General features: G+C 46.0%; 1 protein-coding gene across 2 annotated transcripts; it reads left to right on the forward strand.

The window, feature by feature from the left end:
- Window positions 1-359: 359 nt before the first annotated feature.
- Window positions 360-14438, forward strand: MIB2 (MIB E3 ubiquitin protein ligase 2). 2 transcript variants are annotated; one of them, XM_088536178.1, is made up of 18 exons: window positions 360-668; window positions 1608-1779; window positions 2077-2183; window positions 2553-2747; window positions 3037-3179; window positions 3592-3687; window positions 4361-4465; window positions 5163-5325; window positions 5843-5976; window positions 6118-6266; window positions 6600-6756; window positions 7146-7300; window positions 7630-7756; window positions 8542-8772; window positions 10156-10334; window positions 10804-10988; window positions 11736-11801; window positions 13273-14438. In XM_088536178.1, the coding sequence occupies exons 1-18, from the start codon at window positions 422-424 to the stop codon at window positions 13512-13514; spliced, it is 2853 nt and encodes a 950-aa protein (XP_088392304.1). In that variant the 5' UTR covers window positions 360-421; the 3' UTR covers window positions 13515-14438. The 2 variants fall into 2 exon arrangements, with proteins under 2 accessions (XP_088392304.1, XP_010223781.2); XM_010225479.2 differs by having other exon boundaries at window positions 361-668; window positions 3580-3687.
- The last annotated feature ends 319 nt before the right edge of the window (window positions 14439-14757 follow it).

Raw genomic sequence — 14757 nt, forward strand, 5'->3', positions numbered from 1 at the left:
CACTTCAGAGGAGCAAGGTTCTGATCTTGGGTTGGCACAGACTATTTGACTGGGAGTTTCAGGTCATTCCTCAGTGACGTGATCTCTTTATTCAGTCTCTCTTTTTTACTTTGTTTACACTGGAATGGGGTAATGAGCTGGAGTTTGAGTGTTTTTTTTTTTTTCTTTTTGGGAAATGTGCAATCCAGAAAACATCCTGGCCGTGTTTGTTCGGTGAGGCTTGTGCACCGAGGGTATGAGCTGAAACAGCCTCCGCTTTTCTTGCTGTATCGTCACGGCTGTGATGTGCTGTGTGCCATTAATTGCACTAATTGTGCTCTCGTTAGGGGTGCGCAGCATGCTGCTGGGCGTCTCGCTGAGGACGGTGCCCGTCTCCAGGAGCCCCTGCACGGAGGACGCGTGAGGAGCGCCGCGCACCGCCATGGACCCGGACGTCAACGCCAGCATGCAGGTCGGGATGCGCGTGGTCCGGGGAGCGGACTGGAAATGGGGCAACCAGGACAGCGGCGAAGGGAACGTGGGCACCGTGGTGGAGATCGGCCGGGCCGGCAGCCCAACCACTCCGGATAAGACTGTGGTGGTGCAGTGGGATCAAGGCAACAGGACCAACTACCGGACTGGCTACCAAGGAGCTTATGACCTTCTCCTGTACGACAACGCGCAGATAGGTGGGTACGGCCCGGGCAGGCTCCGCTGCTGTACAGGAGGCTCCTTCAGCACGGGTAGCACCTGCTTCTCCTGCCCTTCCCTGGTGAAACACCAACATTTCCTATCAAGGTTGGCTCACGGAAGCCTTTGCTACCGCTGCCCGGGGACGGGTACTAAGCAGCAGTGCACTGAAGCCACCTGATGGCGACAGATGCAACGATGAGCATTGCTTGGGTACCTCCGTGCACAGAAATTAAAAATGCTGGTCGAATAGATCAAGAGAACCTAAGAACTGGCCTTATCTGCATGAGGATCTCTGTTCAGCAGGGAGCTTTTCAGTGAAGCTGGGAAAAGTGACAAAACTTTTGTTGAATCATCTGTGAAAATGAGGCTGCTCCTTGTAAGAATCTGTGTGCAGCCAGTCCTTTTGACTCTTTTTTTTTTTTTTTTTTTTGTCTTGAATGTTGCCTTATAATTTGTTAGATTATATAAAAATAGTTGCAAGGTTTAAAACAGTAGAGACAAGCCCGAACTGCAGCTTTCTAATACAGGCATATTGTAGTACAAAGAAACATTTTGAAACTCTTTTCAAAATGTTGCAAGAATTGCAAACTTGTTCTGAAAACAGTCTTGCCAACTCACTAAAAATAATCTGTCTTATTTTGCTGCTGTGGTGGGAGAGAGCAGCCATGTAAACCATCTTCACATCCGAACGCATGTAATAATAGTGTGGCCTTGTCCTGAGCTGTCAAAGCAGGGGAAAAGCAGGGATTATCAGCTCAAGTTTGATGCCATCTTGGTGCATTTAGAGGGTTTTTGATTTCCTCTGATTGCACCTTCCTCAGTGCATGCATAGTATGTAATATTTCTGTTTAAAACATTCTGATGTAGCTCTAGTAGCATTGTCAATCTCATTGCTATGAATTTGTGTGTAGATGCTGTTATTCTTTTGTTCTTAGGTGTCCGTCACCCTAACATCATTTGCGACTGTTGCAAGAAGCACGGGATCCGGGGGATGCGCTGGAAATGCAAGATGTGTTTTGACTATGACTTGTGCACGCAGTGTTACATGAACAACAAGCACGACCTGCCTCATCCCTTCGAGCGCTACGAAACAGCGCACTCGCAGCCGTAAGTGTGTGACAGGATTTCACCACGTGGAGATTTTACTGTCAGTGGAACAGTGCCTACGTAACTTGCCCTTCCTAGGCAGACCAGCTTTTGGGGTCAACATTGTCTCTGTTTTTTACTTTTTTTCTCTCATTTTTCAGTCATCTTGAGAACTCGGGACATGCTTTGCTCTGAGTAGGTGTGGTACTGACATCATTGATCCTGGATGGAACCATGGATCCTGGAGGTTTAAGAGAGTGCAAAGAGTTAACAGTAAATTAAGTGAATGAATCTGTTTTCTCTTGTTTTCTTTTTCAGAGTCCTGGTGAGTCCCCGACAGAATTTGACTCGTATCACATTAAAAGGAACTTTCCAGGGGGCAAGAGTAGTCCGTGGCCCAGACTGGGAGTGGGGTAACCAAGATGGTAAGCTTTCTTTGACATTTTTGCAATGTCCTCTTTGGGGAAAAGCATATGAAGAGGGATGCTTTTTATTTTTAAATCTGGATGCCTGCTGCCATAGGCAAATTGATCTGTCAGTCTGTGCCAGCACCAATTCAAGGCCATTAATACCTGCCAGGTTTCTTGCAGACTAAAAATATGTGAGGAGAACATCTTATTTATTTTTCTTCTTGCTTTATATTTCTGTAGCACTTTTTTTTCCTCCTTGTGTTTGAAATATAAAAATGTTATTAAATTGTATCTCATTAAACATCCCAGTATCAAGTAGGTTTCTGTGTGCTGGTCTCTGAGAATGCAAGTTGGATACTTTTGTCTCCCCTCTTTTTCTGTCAGGTGGTGAAGGCAAAACTGGACGTGTGGTTGATATTCGAGGCTGGGATATAGAGACTGGCCGTAGCGTGGCCAGCGTCGTGTGGTCTGATGGCAACAAAAACGTCTACCGAGTTGGACACAAGGGGAAAGTGGACCTGAAATGTGTTGTGGAGGCACCTGGAGGCTTTTACTACAAAGAGCATCTCCCAAAATTAGGTGTGTGGAGCAGGTCTTCTGTTGGCAAGTGAAGTCTTATGCTGGTGTACAAATCACTTTTATGATTCTGACATTAAAACTATTCTCCTTCGAATACACAAAATGAGGAGGTAGTTCCATAATGTTCCCACATAATGCATATCATTAAAAAAAGCTGTTCTGCCTGTCAACAACTGCTTTCTTATGGGATGGTTAGTAAAGCAACTCAGTCTTGCAGTGGTGTAAGATGATGTAAGATAACCAAAATGTATTATTGCATGTGTGTGAGTGGTGTCATTCTACCCTGCAGGAAGACCAGCTGAATTGCAGAAGAAAGAGAGCACAGACAGGCACCCGTTCCAGCACGGGGACAAAGTGAAATGCCTGCTGGACATTGACATCTTGCGGGAGATGCAGGAGGGCCACGGTGGCTGGAACCCTAAGATGGCTGAGGTATGTTTCCGCTTGCTCCTGTTCTTTGAGTAATTTGTCAGTCACTATGTCAAGCTACAGTAGCCACTAGCTAGGAAGCTACCAGAACCTCTGTAACGTAACAGCTTCTGCTACTATACTGTGTTGAGCAAATAAATGCAGAGTCTTCAGTGGCAGGACCCTGGAGTCAGGTTTGTTTTCAGGTTCAGGTATGTCTGCCTTGTATGAGAATTGCAGAAGAGCAAATGACTGCATATCATTAAAACAGATTTGGGAGTGCTGTTAGTCTAAATTAGAGGTGGGGATTTATTTAGCCACCTATCCTTTGGTTGCCTGCTTTCCCCATTGTGAAGCAATGCAATTTATTTAGGGGGTTTCCCTTGTTTGTTTTTGTTTTTGTTCTTTCCTCCCCTATCAAAAGTTCATTGGCCAGACAGGGACTGTGCACAGAATCACGGACAGAGGGGACGTGAGGGTCCAGTTCAACAGCGAGACCCGCTGGACTTTCCACCCTGGAGCCCTGACTAAGGTAGGTGTTGATCAACACCATCAAAACTAAACTAGATGGCAGCAGACTGGGGGAACTGGACTGCTGGGTTGTCCATTTGGGATAGTCACTGGATTTTAAAAGGTGGAAGTTTTTAAGGTAAATTCTATTTCTTGATTTGAGCTTCTGTAATAAGGCTGATAACAATAAAGTTGCAATCCTTCTGCATCCTCTGCAGCAACCTCTCATCTGTGATGCACCCTCCTCCATGTTGTTCCATTTCATTCTGTTTTCTTGCTTATTCTCTTGTCTTGTTTTTCTGTTTCTTGTGTCTCTTATTCAAACACCTCCCTGATAGTTCTGGATGGCCCAAGTCATTACTCCAACACTTTGATCCAACAAAAGAGCTACTAGGCATGGGAGGAGCTGCTGGAAGACTACAAAATTCTGAAATATATATATATTTCTTCATATTATCAGCCTGCTCTGAATAGCATGTTTCCATTCCTGCTTTAACAAGCAGATTTAACCCCCTTATTAACATGAATTAAAATCTCAGGTGTTGAGTCTGGCATGGTAAGGGGATGTAATACTCTGGTCAGGCCTCATTTGGCTGGGATTTGGTGGGGGGATGGAGGGCTATGTATATTTTTGTTTGTGGTGTTGTTTTTTGGCTTCATATCCCCAAAGCTTGTACTTTTTCTTTTTCTTGTAGCTCAACACTTTTTGGGTTGGTGATGTTGTCCGGGTGATAGATGATATGGAAACTGTGAAGCGATTCCAACCTGGTCATGGGGAGTGGACAGATGAGATGGCATCTGTGAGTGCGCGTCAGTTCCTGGACAATCCAGGGATTTCCTGAGCTTCCCCACACAATCAGTAACAGCGCTTGGGCTTGTACTGCCCTCCACTCGGTGCCCAGGCATTTCTGGGACTGCTGAGGCCTTGCGGCCAAAGAAGTTATTGCAAACATGAGTTGCAAAGAAATGTAGTCACAGAATCACAGACTGGATGACTCTGGAAGGGACCTCTGTAGATCATTTAATCCAAAGTAAATACATTCTCTTATGGCCTTCCCAGTTCTCTGAAATGAGGCAGGAAAGAGGGTCCACGTAGAAAAGTGGCCTGATGAAACCAGCATGGCTATGGAGCAGAATACAGGGATCCTCGGGAGCAGTTAAATGCACAGAGGAAACCTTTCCTAATCCCAACTTTGTCAGTCATCTCAGGACTGTGAAAACCATGTTTGTTGTTTCACCACCTTCCTTCCAGGCATTTGTAATGTGTCCAGGAAACGCTTTTTGTGTAAACCTGTAACACAGAGACTGCTAAAACCATCTGATGTGCTTAAAGTGGGAGCTGTCTGCAGTTGTGTTGCTATTTAGTGCTTCTCCTTACGCAGCAGGAGCGCAGCCTGCGAAGCTGCTCTTAAAAGCATTAAAGCTTTATGTTGGTTCTGACATGCAAAGACCACTGCATGTTGGCTTTCAAAAACCATTTCTCTCTTCCCGTTGCAGGCGCTAGGGCACATTGGCAAAGTGATCAAAGTGTATGGGGACGGAGACCTGCGAGTATCAGTTGGGGGGCAGTCCTGGACGTTCAACCCAGCCTGTCTGACAGCCTACCAGAGAGAGGAGGAAGCAAACCTCATGACAACGGAGAACGCAAAGGAGTCCAAAAGTGAGGAGCAGGGAGAGGTCTTGTCCCTTCTTGTCCTCAAGGGCTGAGGAGTGATTGCTCCAGGGTAACAACAGCCCCTTCTTTGGTCAGTGTTAAACCGCAGCTGCCTTGGGCTTCCTCAGATGAAGGACAAAAAACACCTCTACTTTGCTTTCCTTATTGGGAAAGCAAAGCTGGTCTTAGGAGGAAAGCATGAGATTTAGGATTTACTGCCTTGAATTATCTAAGTTTCCTGTTCCATCCCACTACATTTCCTGCAGGAAGATAAAAGATACTAACCCTTGAATACTTATGTGCTGTACTACCAGCTCCTTTTGTGAAAGTGCTGTCAAACTGAGGTGTGTTTGCCCCATTTCAACCTGTAGCTGGACTTGCTGTCCATTTTGCACATCTGCCAATAAAACTTTCTATAGCCCCAGCATACCTGTTTTCTTAGAGGTCAGGGAGAGCAGAGTCACACATAGGCCCACATTCTCTTTGCCTCTGGTAGCTGGAAGCTGTTCCTTTTTTCCTCCAGGTACTTTGACCACTGTTCTGGAAAAACTGCTGTCCCAGAAGACAGAGCCGGACCATGCCGGGTGCTTGGTCATTTGGGCAGCACTCAACAACGCAGACAAAGTTCGGGAGCTCCTTTTGAAGTACCCAGACAAGGCAAGTCTTGAGGTCATCCTAATGGTTGTGTTGCTTTAAAACACGTATAAAGTTTTGTAGCAGAGTGGGGAAAAGGATGGGAGAGAGATGAAAGCTGCTCTTTCCTAAGCAGCTGTTTGCTCTGTCTCTGCCCTTCTATAGGTCGACACAAAGAATCAGGGCAGAACTGCCCTGCAAGTTGCCTCCTATCAAGGGCATGTGGATGTGGTGAAGATATTGCTACAGGCACACGCTGCCGTCAATCTGAGGGATGAGGAAGGTGATGCAGCGCTGCACTACACAGCTTTTGGGTAGGAAACCTTTCTTTTTGCTTCGCTCTATCTCATACAAGACCTGGGAGGGGAGTAAAAGGACACCTGCAGATACAAATGAACAGTCTGTGTGAGGAGAGCATGGCAGAGCATGACTTTGCTCTGGCTTTTCCCCTTGTTAGAAATTGTCCCTTAAGCTTCAGAGCTAAGTACCTTTCTTTCTGTGCTCATCTACTAGCCTTCTTTTTAATAACGAGAGGAGATAAGGTAGGGAGAGGATACAGAAATTGGGAAATTCTGCTGCCTTACAAGGAGGAGAAGTTCTATCTGCACAGCATGGGAATCTAATCTTTCTTCTTGTTTTTAAACCAGAAACCAAGCTGAGGTTGCGCGCTTGCTTATTGGTAAAGGAGCCAGCCCAGACCTGCTGAACAACGCGAAGCGCACGGCGCTGTCCATTGCTGTGAACCAGGGATTCACAGAGGTGGTGCGGGCCCTCTGCGAGCTCAACTGCGATGTCAACCTCCCGGTGAGTTTGCATTTTGCTGTCCTTTTCTTTATTTATTTTTTATTTTATTTTATTTTTATTTGGCGAAGAAGGGGAAAAAAAGCAAGCAGTGGAGAATTGGACCTAGCCCATTTTAGGGCACATGCATATGATGATGGGACTGGATTTTGCTGGGTCAGTTTCTCAAAGCTATTTAGAAATGTTAGCACTTATTTACTCAGGAGCTGGACTTAAGACCCAGTTAACTGACTTCACACAGCTTATGCACCCACTAGGGGTGCCAATGACTTCTGGATGTTTGCTCTGGAGTTGATGTGATTTGGTGACACTGTGTATCTTGTCTCAAACAAGGCAGCCTATTTGATTCAACACTGAGGTAACCTGTGCTCTGCTTTTGTCTCCTCGTACAGGATTCTCAAGGAGACACCCCCCTGCATTGTGCCATCACTGCAGATTACAAGATCATCATTGAGATCCTCACTGAAGTACCCAACATTGACTTCACTGTCCAGAATTGTCAAGGCTTCAACCTGCTCCACTATTCCGCTCTAAAGGGCAACAAACTGTAAGTGAACAAACCACAGTAATAATCCCTGGGATACTCCCAGTCACAGTCTTGCTGAACCCACGCTAGACAGCTGTGAATCCTAGCACAAGATCACCCATCTGAGAATAGGGGAAGTCACCACCCATCTCAGAGGGAATTCCTTGCTCTCTTAGCAGTAATTTGGAAGTGGGACATGAGCAGAGTGTACACATGGTGCTGGGGAGGAGCAGGTGTCAGTCGCTGTGTGGAACATTGATAGATACTGAGCAGAAGAGGGAGGCCTGTCTCTTCTCTGTTGTTTCCCTTCATGATAAAGTGACACGTCTGATTAACCTCTAACACTCTAGAGCCGTAAAGAAGATTCTAGCAAGAGCTCGACAGTTGGTTGACTCCAAAAAGGAAGATGGTTTCACTGCCTTGCACCTTGCTGCTCTCAATAATCACAAAGAAGTGGCTGAAATTCTCATCAAAGAGGTAAAACAAAAATCTCCTGGGTCTCCATCCCCAAAAGCCCTCATTTCCGCAGTATATCAGATTAATGCTGGACTCATAAACATGACTGTCTCTGACGAGCTGCCATTGGTGCCTACACTTTGAAGAACAAACCTTGACATTCCTGGTGACACTTTCTTTTAGGATTGTCGCGAAAAGGAAGGCAGTCTTGTAGGCTAGAACAACGCAGGAGTTAGAGCTGGATCTTGTAAGGAAAAGACTTTGGAATAGCTCTGTTCTGTCGATTAAGGAAAAAAAAAAGTATTCAGAACCTTCCTCTACCTCATAGGTAGAGGTCAAAGTATTAAACTAGGCGCACCTAAAAGCTCTGTTTTTTATCCCTTGTTGTTGTTGCCTTCCCCTGCAGATTTGGCACAAGGGCAGAGCGATCCAGGTTTCAACAGATTTTTGCACAGTGGTGCAAACAAAAGGAGGAAATGAAAAGCCAGCAGGCGGTCAGGAATCTTTTAAAGCAGCAAGGCCATGGCTTTGCTTGCAGTAGTTTCAGGATTTGTGTCAGGAAACTGTCGAGCTGTCATGCAGCACATTTCAGGGACAATGTTGGTCCTCCCTTTTGTTTCAGTTGATATCTGAGATGTCTGGACTGTAAGGCCAAGGCACAGGGGACAGGATCATGTAACTCTCTCTAGGAGTTCCCCTTACTGCTCTGTCCTGGTGATGAATTTGAGCTTCAGCAAGCATTAGAGCTGCAGCACTGTCAGCCAAGCTCTGCAGCAACAACTCTTTCTGTCTGATGGTCCTTCAAGGGTCGATGTGATGTCAACCTCAAGAACAACCGGAACCAGACGCCGCTGCACTTGGCTGTCATCCAGGGACACGTAGAGATGGTGCAGCTGCTGGTGAGCGAAGGCAGCGACGTCAACGCTGAGGATGAGGACGGGGACACGGCGATGCACATCGCTCTGGAACGGCAGCAGCTCATGTCGGTCATGATGGAGAAGCGTGAAGGGGAGGTGGGATTGTCCCTGCTTTCCAAGGTGAGCTGGGCACAGGAGAAACTCCAGCACCAATGGCAGGGAAATGCTTGACAATGGAGGAATGACAGGGGGACCTAAGGGGACGAAGTGAGGCAGGAAAACTGTAAAATGCCAGCGCAGACAAGGAGCTGGGAACAGAATTTCTTGCTTGTGGGAAAGGAGCAAATATGTCCTCTGAGGCCCCGACATCTTAATTCTGTGGTAAGAAGCTGTGCTTGGCTTTCAGCCAGAGGGCTGGGGATTACTGGGGAAAGAAATACTTCTTATAGGAGCACAATTCTCCAATGTAGAGTAAGTTAAGTGCTCACATAACGAAGGGGGGTCATGGGTCCCCCAGCAGGGCCTTCTGACCAGAATTAGAACCTGCCTGTTTTTTTATTTTTTGTTTTTCAACTTTTGGAAGTGCATTTTTTTAAACATTTGTCTGAAGGTCAAACAGTCCACTTCATAACAGTAGACAGTGCAATAGCTACACTACTTGCCTGCTCTGTTGAAAGACCTGCATTTGACTCCTCACTCTACCTTATTTGGAAACTCTGCCTTCCACAGGATATTCCGTAGGGAATGGGCCAGGGAGAATGTACCCCTTTTCCCTCCTTTGCTTCTTTTCAATATAGAGCAAAACCAACTTTTTTTTTAATGAAACCTTCCAACCTCAACCATTCTGCGTTTCTGTGAAACGGAATTCTTGTTTTCTAGCCAGTTCTAGGCAGGATCTGTCAATTTATAAAACCACAAGTGCAGTGGAAAAAAAAAAAACGGTGCTTTTCAGCATTTCTGTTAACTCTCAAAGCTAAACTTCCCCTCTGTACCATAGCTGATTGGGTGCAGAAGAGAGAATTTCTCCCTCAGTCTGATCACAGGTCATTTCAGGAAAGGCTTAAGATTGAGAAATCAACACATGATATGCCACGTATTGGAAGCTTAGTCCGGTTCTTTGGCAAAGATATTAAATCAGTGTTCTGTCATCCATAAATACACCAATATGTGCACACACCAGATTTGCAATGTAAAGCATGAGTGCAAATAACATTGCATTCCAGACCTAAAGAAGATCTAAATGTGCAGTTGCTTCCCCTGTAATTTTACATGTGCTGATCTACGTGCCCTGGTCTTTTAAGGCAGTGGAAATTTTTTATTGACTTCAAGTGAAGCTATTTAATCTACAGGTAATCAGTATTCCTCATCTCAAAATTAAAATGCAAAAGGAAATCAGCAAATGATTGAGTATTGCATGGAAACAGGTGGGAATGAGAGGATATTCTACAGGCCTCTCTGTTAAGAGCTGCTTTTGGCAACTTTCTGCAGAATTAAATACAGAGCAAAGCTGCGTAATGGAGACTTTTTTTATGTTAATAGTGATTGTATCTCCTCTTGCCTTAGCTGGAAGCTTCTGGCTTCCTTGGAAACGTGGAGCTGAATATTGGAACTGCAATTGCATGTTACTTAGCAGAAGAAGGAGCAGATATTAATTATGCCAACCATCGTGGAAAGTCTCCTTTAGATCTCATTACAGATGGAAGGATTGTCCAGATCATCAAGGACTTCTCGCAGAAATTCAGGTAGGCCATGTTCTCTGGTCACAGTCTACAAAATACAAAGTGAAATACAAAGCACTGGGTGTCACAGCTCTTTGCTGTCACTCAGTGTGGCTGTCCAGGAGGGCTTGAAGCTTCTCTGAAACATTGCATTTCAGTCTGAGCACTTGGTTTCATCTGGAGCTGTCCGCTAGCAGCATGTGTGATGCTATTTGAAAGGGACAGCAGATGGAAGCTGCTCAGGACTCATTGTACCTGCTCCTTTAGGTATTTTTCACCAGCTGTGACAGCGGTGGCTGTGGCGACAGCTGCTGCAGGTCAGATCCAGCCCGAATCCCAGCTTGGAGCCAGGGCAGCCCCTTTGGCACCCCGTGCTGAGCGGGTACCGCACCGTGTGCGCGTGGAGCATTTGCCAGCGCAGCGTCACCTGGTAGCTGGAGAGGGACCCTCCACGGGAGCGCGTGCCTCAACTCCTCTCGTGTTGATGTTGCAGGGAGCAGCAGGTCTCCTCGGAGAGCTCGGTGCTGGTGAGCAGCCTCCGCCGCGTGCACACCACCCCCAACACCATGACCAACCTGAGCGTCTGCAGCGCGGCGGGCCCCTCGGAGTGCCTGGTGTGCTCCGAGCTCGCGCTGCTCATCCACTTCTTCCCGTGCCAGCACAGCATCGTGTGCGAGGGTAGGTCCCTGCTGACTTTCTCACACGCTTTTCTCTCGTTTTTCCTCTCTCGTGCAGTTTTCCGCCCTTTTTGGGCTGTGTTGAACTGTGACCTGAAACAATCCTGACATGATTTCAGCAACATCCTCGTAGATGGGATGCTCAAAGCCACCAATGAAAAGCACAGTGTCTTCTAGGCGTTTCTGATGGGGACTCAGGGCAGCTGAGCTCGTGCTTCGAGATGCCCTGGTTGATTCATAAGGAAGGCCCCACATTTCAGTGCTAGCTGGCAACGTGCTCTCTGTGAAAACCCCCTGAGAAGGATTTTCCCTTTCTCTGGCCATCGTTATCTGTTTGCATTTCAATTACTGTAACAGCCGCCTGCTCAAGCATGTCAGCAAGTCTGTTAACTGGCTAAAGCCACCTCAATCCGACTGCAGGTCACTTGGTAAGGGCTGCCTGCCAGAGCCACATTCATTTCCCTTGCAGCAAAGGGCTGGTTTGCAGCCACATTGCAGCAGTTTCTGTGGAGAAGCCAGGATTATGATCCTGTTGTTATGGCACAGAGTACTGAAGAATTGTGTGTGTTGTATTAGCTACTGGGAGAAAACAGGCTAAACCAAGAGCTTCAAGAAGGTGTTTTTCTATGCAGAAAATCCAGGAAGTACTAAGAGTGTTTAAAAGCTGATGTTCTTGTGTATGTCATCTTCCTCTTGCTTTTGGTATAGTGGACTTAATTGTAATTTCTTGTTATCTCATTTGTGCTAGAATGCTCCAGGAGAATGAAGAAATGCATCAAATGTCAAGTGACAATAACAAAAAAAGTCAAACAAGGTATGTTCACTCTTCTGTTGTGCAGTGCCTACAGTGGGAAGGGTTTTCACAGGGTTTATTTGGGCAATATCAATGAGCCTCAGTGAAATAAGCATAAGAAAAGGGTTTGTTCTTGCACATGTTGGATTGACTAGCTTCAGAGAGGTGAAGGTTAACTCAGAGCTGTCATAGGCCAAGCTCAGGCTGCAGAGACAAAATATAAGATTCGAGGAAGCTTGTCCTGTAGTTGACTTTGTCTGTCTATTGAAAGCAAACACGAGGTCCTCCCTGTGCCAGTGAAACAGTGAAAATTAGTGAGAAAAGAAAAAATATTTATTGTGGAAGTATAGCTTTTTACTTGGCTGAGATTACAGTGCCTCTGCAGGACTAGCCAACTGTCTATGAATCACTGAGCTGACCTGCTTTGATAAAGCTCTTAAGACCACTTTTAAACAGAGGGGGACATAGCAGCAAGGTGGCAGCAGGCTGCACACTGGCTTTCCAGTAGAGCCTGTGAGAGTGGATGTCTTTCTGGCTGTGGTCTCTCATACTGCAGGTTTAGAGCAGTGCATGTGGAAAGGAATTGCATGTCCTACTGCAGCTGATCTAGGTTTATGTTTGCCTTTGCTGGCATCTGGCTCTAATCTTGTGACTTGATGCCTTGGACAAAAGTAAAAGGAGCCAAGAATCTGCCATGTAGCATCAGACACACAGAGCTGGCTGAGCCCAAAATCCTCCTTGGAACTTCATAATGCAAAAAGGAGTAAGTTTCCCTGCCAGTAGACAGGAGTGTTGTCCCTGCTGCAGGCTGCTCAGTGTCAGGAGAGTAGACAGCAGAATGCCAGATAGACACATGCAGATTTCCATGCAGGAGGAACAGCCAGGTTTCTGAGAGTATGAACAGGACTTCTCTGCCACTGCTGCATATAGAGTGTGTGTGTTTAGCATCCTCCTCATCCCCTATGGATTTGAAAATCACTTCTTGCACCACTGTAGTATAATTTCAGAATGTTGGGGAAAGGGACATCTATATCAAAGTGTAAAGCAAACTAATAAAACAACCTAATTAAAGACAGAACAGAACAGAAAATGAACAGTGACTGTGTTCAGCTGAAATCAGGAAGTGTCTATTTTCCAAAGTTGGCAATTGAACAAAACTTGTGGTTCTTTTATTTCATCTGATTTAGAACCAAATATCTCTTCAAGGTTCACTGAATTTTGCCTATAAAACTGACTAGATAATTTTGGTTTTGTAGCTTGATGCATGGAAAAGTCAGCTTAAGTGAATTCACATGATTTCTTCTTGCTGTGCCCTGAAAGGCTTGAGCCAAAACTTGTATTGCAGATGTAAACAGGAGGTTGAGAGCATGGAGTTACAGCACTGTAAGGAGTTCTAGACCCGTATGTCAGAGCATCTCTAGTGAAAGAGGCTGTGTAAGGGGACGGGCAGAGCGCTCGTCGCTAACCCTCTCCCTGCCCTCCTGCCCTGCAGACAGCACCGAGGTGGAGTGCAGCCCCAGCTCGGAGTCCACGGAGCAGAAGAAGCTCATGGAGGAGCTGCAGAGCCGCTACCGGCAGATGGAGGAGCGCATCACCTGCCCGATCTGCATCGATGACCAAATCAAACTGGTCTTCCAGTGCGGACACGGCTCTTGCCCAGACTGCAGCACAGCTTTGACCGTGTGTCCGATCTGCCGGCAGGCTATCCGGGAGAGGATCCAGATCTTCGTCTAAGGATATGCTTGCTTCTCATTCCCACCTCCCTCCTTTACTTCTTTTTTTGTTTGCATTTTAGATGAGAAGCACTGGTCTGTCTGATGTGTTTGGTTGTATGCAAAGCCATCCTCAATGAGAAGAAGCAAATAACTAGCGTGACTCAGATAGAAGCAGAGGGAGTCCCCTCCACTCACAATACTGTATGTACAAGCAGTGGTGCTTGAGGGCAGACTGTGCCTCTTTCTGTGCTCCTGATGCATCAGAATGACATGAAATAAAGGACACTGACCTGTACGCTGAAGGCAGAGGAGACTTTCAGACCAGAGGCAACTAGATTTTCATGTGCAGATGTTTCCAAGGGCATCCTGTCATCCTTGCCGTGTCAGATTTGCAGCCTTGCATTGCTCTGAAATGCCTTTTGCAAGCCAAGGTAAAGCAATACTCTTGTACTTCCCAAGAGGAGCTATCAGAAGAGAGCAGTCACGGCCTTCAGTCCTCCCAGGGGCCTGTGGAGAAATGAAAAGTAGTGTCATAAGATGATACTCTCTGAACGAGCCCTCATGGACTCAACAACATCTTGGACTGACAGAGGCCAATCTGGATGTGAAGAGATCCCAGCGACAGAGCGTGTGCCTTAGAGATGAAGCAGTGAGCAGCGACTGGAGAAAATATCTTGTTGCAAGAAGCACTTGTAACCTCTCCGTGACGCTCTGCCTTCCCCACTCCCCCAGCTGTGTGTCCAGAGACTCCTGAGCTTTCTATTCATGATGCCAAAGTCAGGTGTTTAAAAACTCAATCAAAGTGTAAAGAAAATAAATAGTAATAATGAAGAAATGAGGAAGAGGGATTTCATTTTTGGTTCATTGTTTTGCAGCAAAACTTAATAAAATAAAGTTTATATTTTCCTGAGCATTAAAATGAACGTGCAAGCAGGAACTAAAACACGGACCCAGCTGTATTGTATTACCCTATGCTACTGGCTGACTGGAGAAATACCCAAATAATCTGCCCTGTAAAGTAACCGTTGGTGGTGACAACCTGTCGGGCTAGTGTGGGGGCCTGTACGTGTGTTTGTGAGTGTCTGCACATGTGGTTTCACTTTAATGACACTGTCACACCTTGCAGGTCACATTTAATTTAAACAGCAATACTGTGTTCCTCTTTTATCTTGGCTCAAGATAAAAAGCAGGAGGGAAAGAGGTAACAGGAAAGAGATAACATTAAAAAAAAAAAAGTATATTTGTGCAATATATGGTAGTTG

This window comes from Tinamus guttatus, unplaced genomic scaffold (assembly GCF_059628265.1).
Source record: "Tinamus guttatus ecotype Peru unplaced genomic scaffold, ASM5962826v1 Tinamus_guttatus_pri_ptg000652l, whole genome shotgun sequence".
In the NCBI taxonomy this organism is placed as follows: Eukaryota; Metazoa; Chordata; class Aves; order Tinamiformes; family Tinamidae; genus Tinamus; species Tinamus guttatus.

Coding starts and splice junctions, on each gene's coding strand:
- MIB2 (XM_010225479.2), top strand. CDS start 422: ATGGACCCGGACGTCAACGCCAGCATGCAGGTCGGGATGCGCGTGGTC. Junction 5,977..6,117: donor TTTTGAAGTACCCAGACAAG/GCAAGTCTTGAG, acceptor GCCCTTCTATAG/GTCGACACAAAGAATCAGGG. Junction 7,301..7,629: donor GCTCTAAAGGGCAACAAACT/GTAAGTGAACAA, acceptor CTAACACTCTAG/AGCCGTAAAGAAGATTCTAG.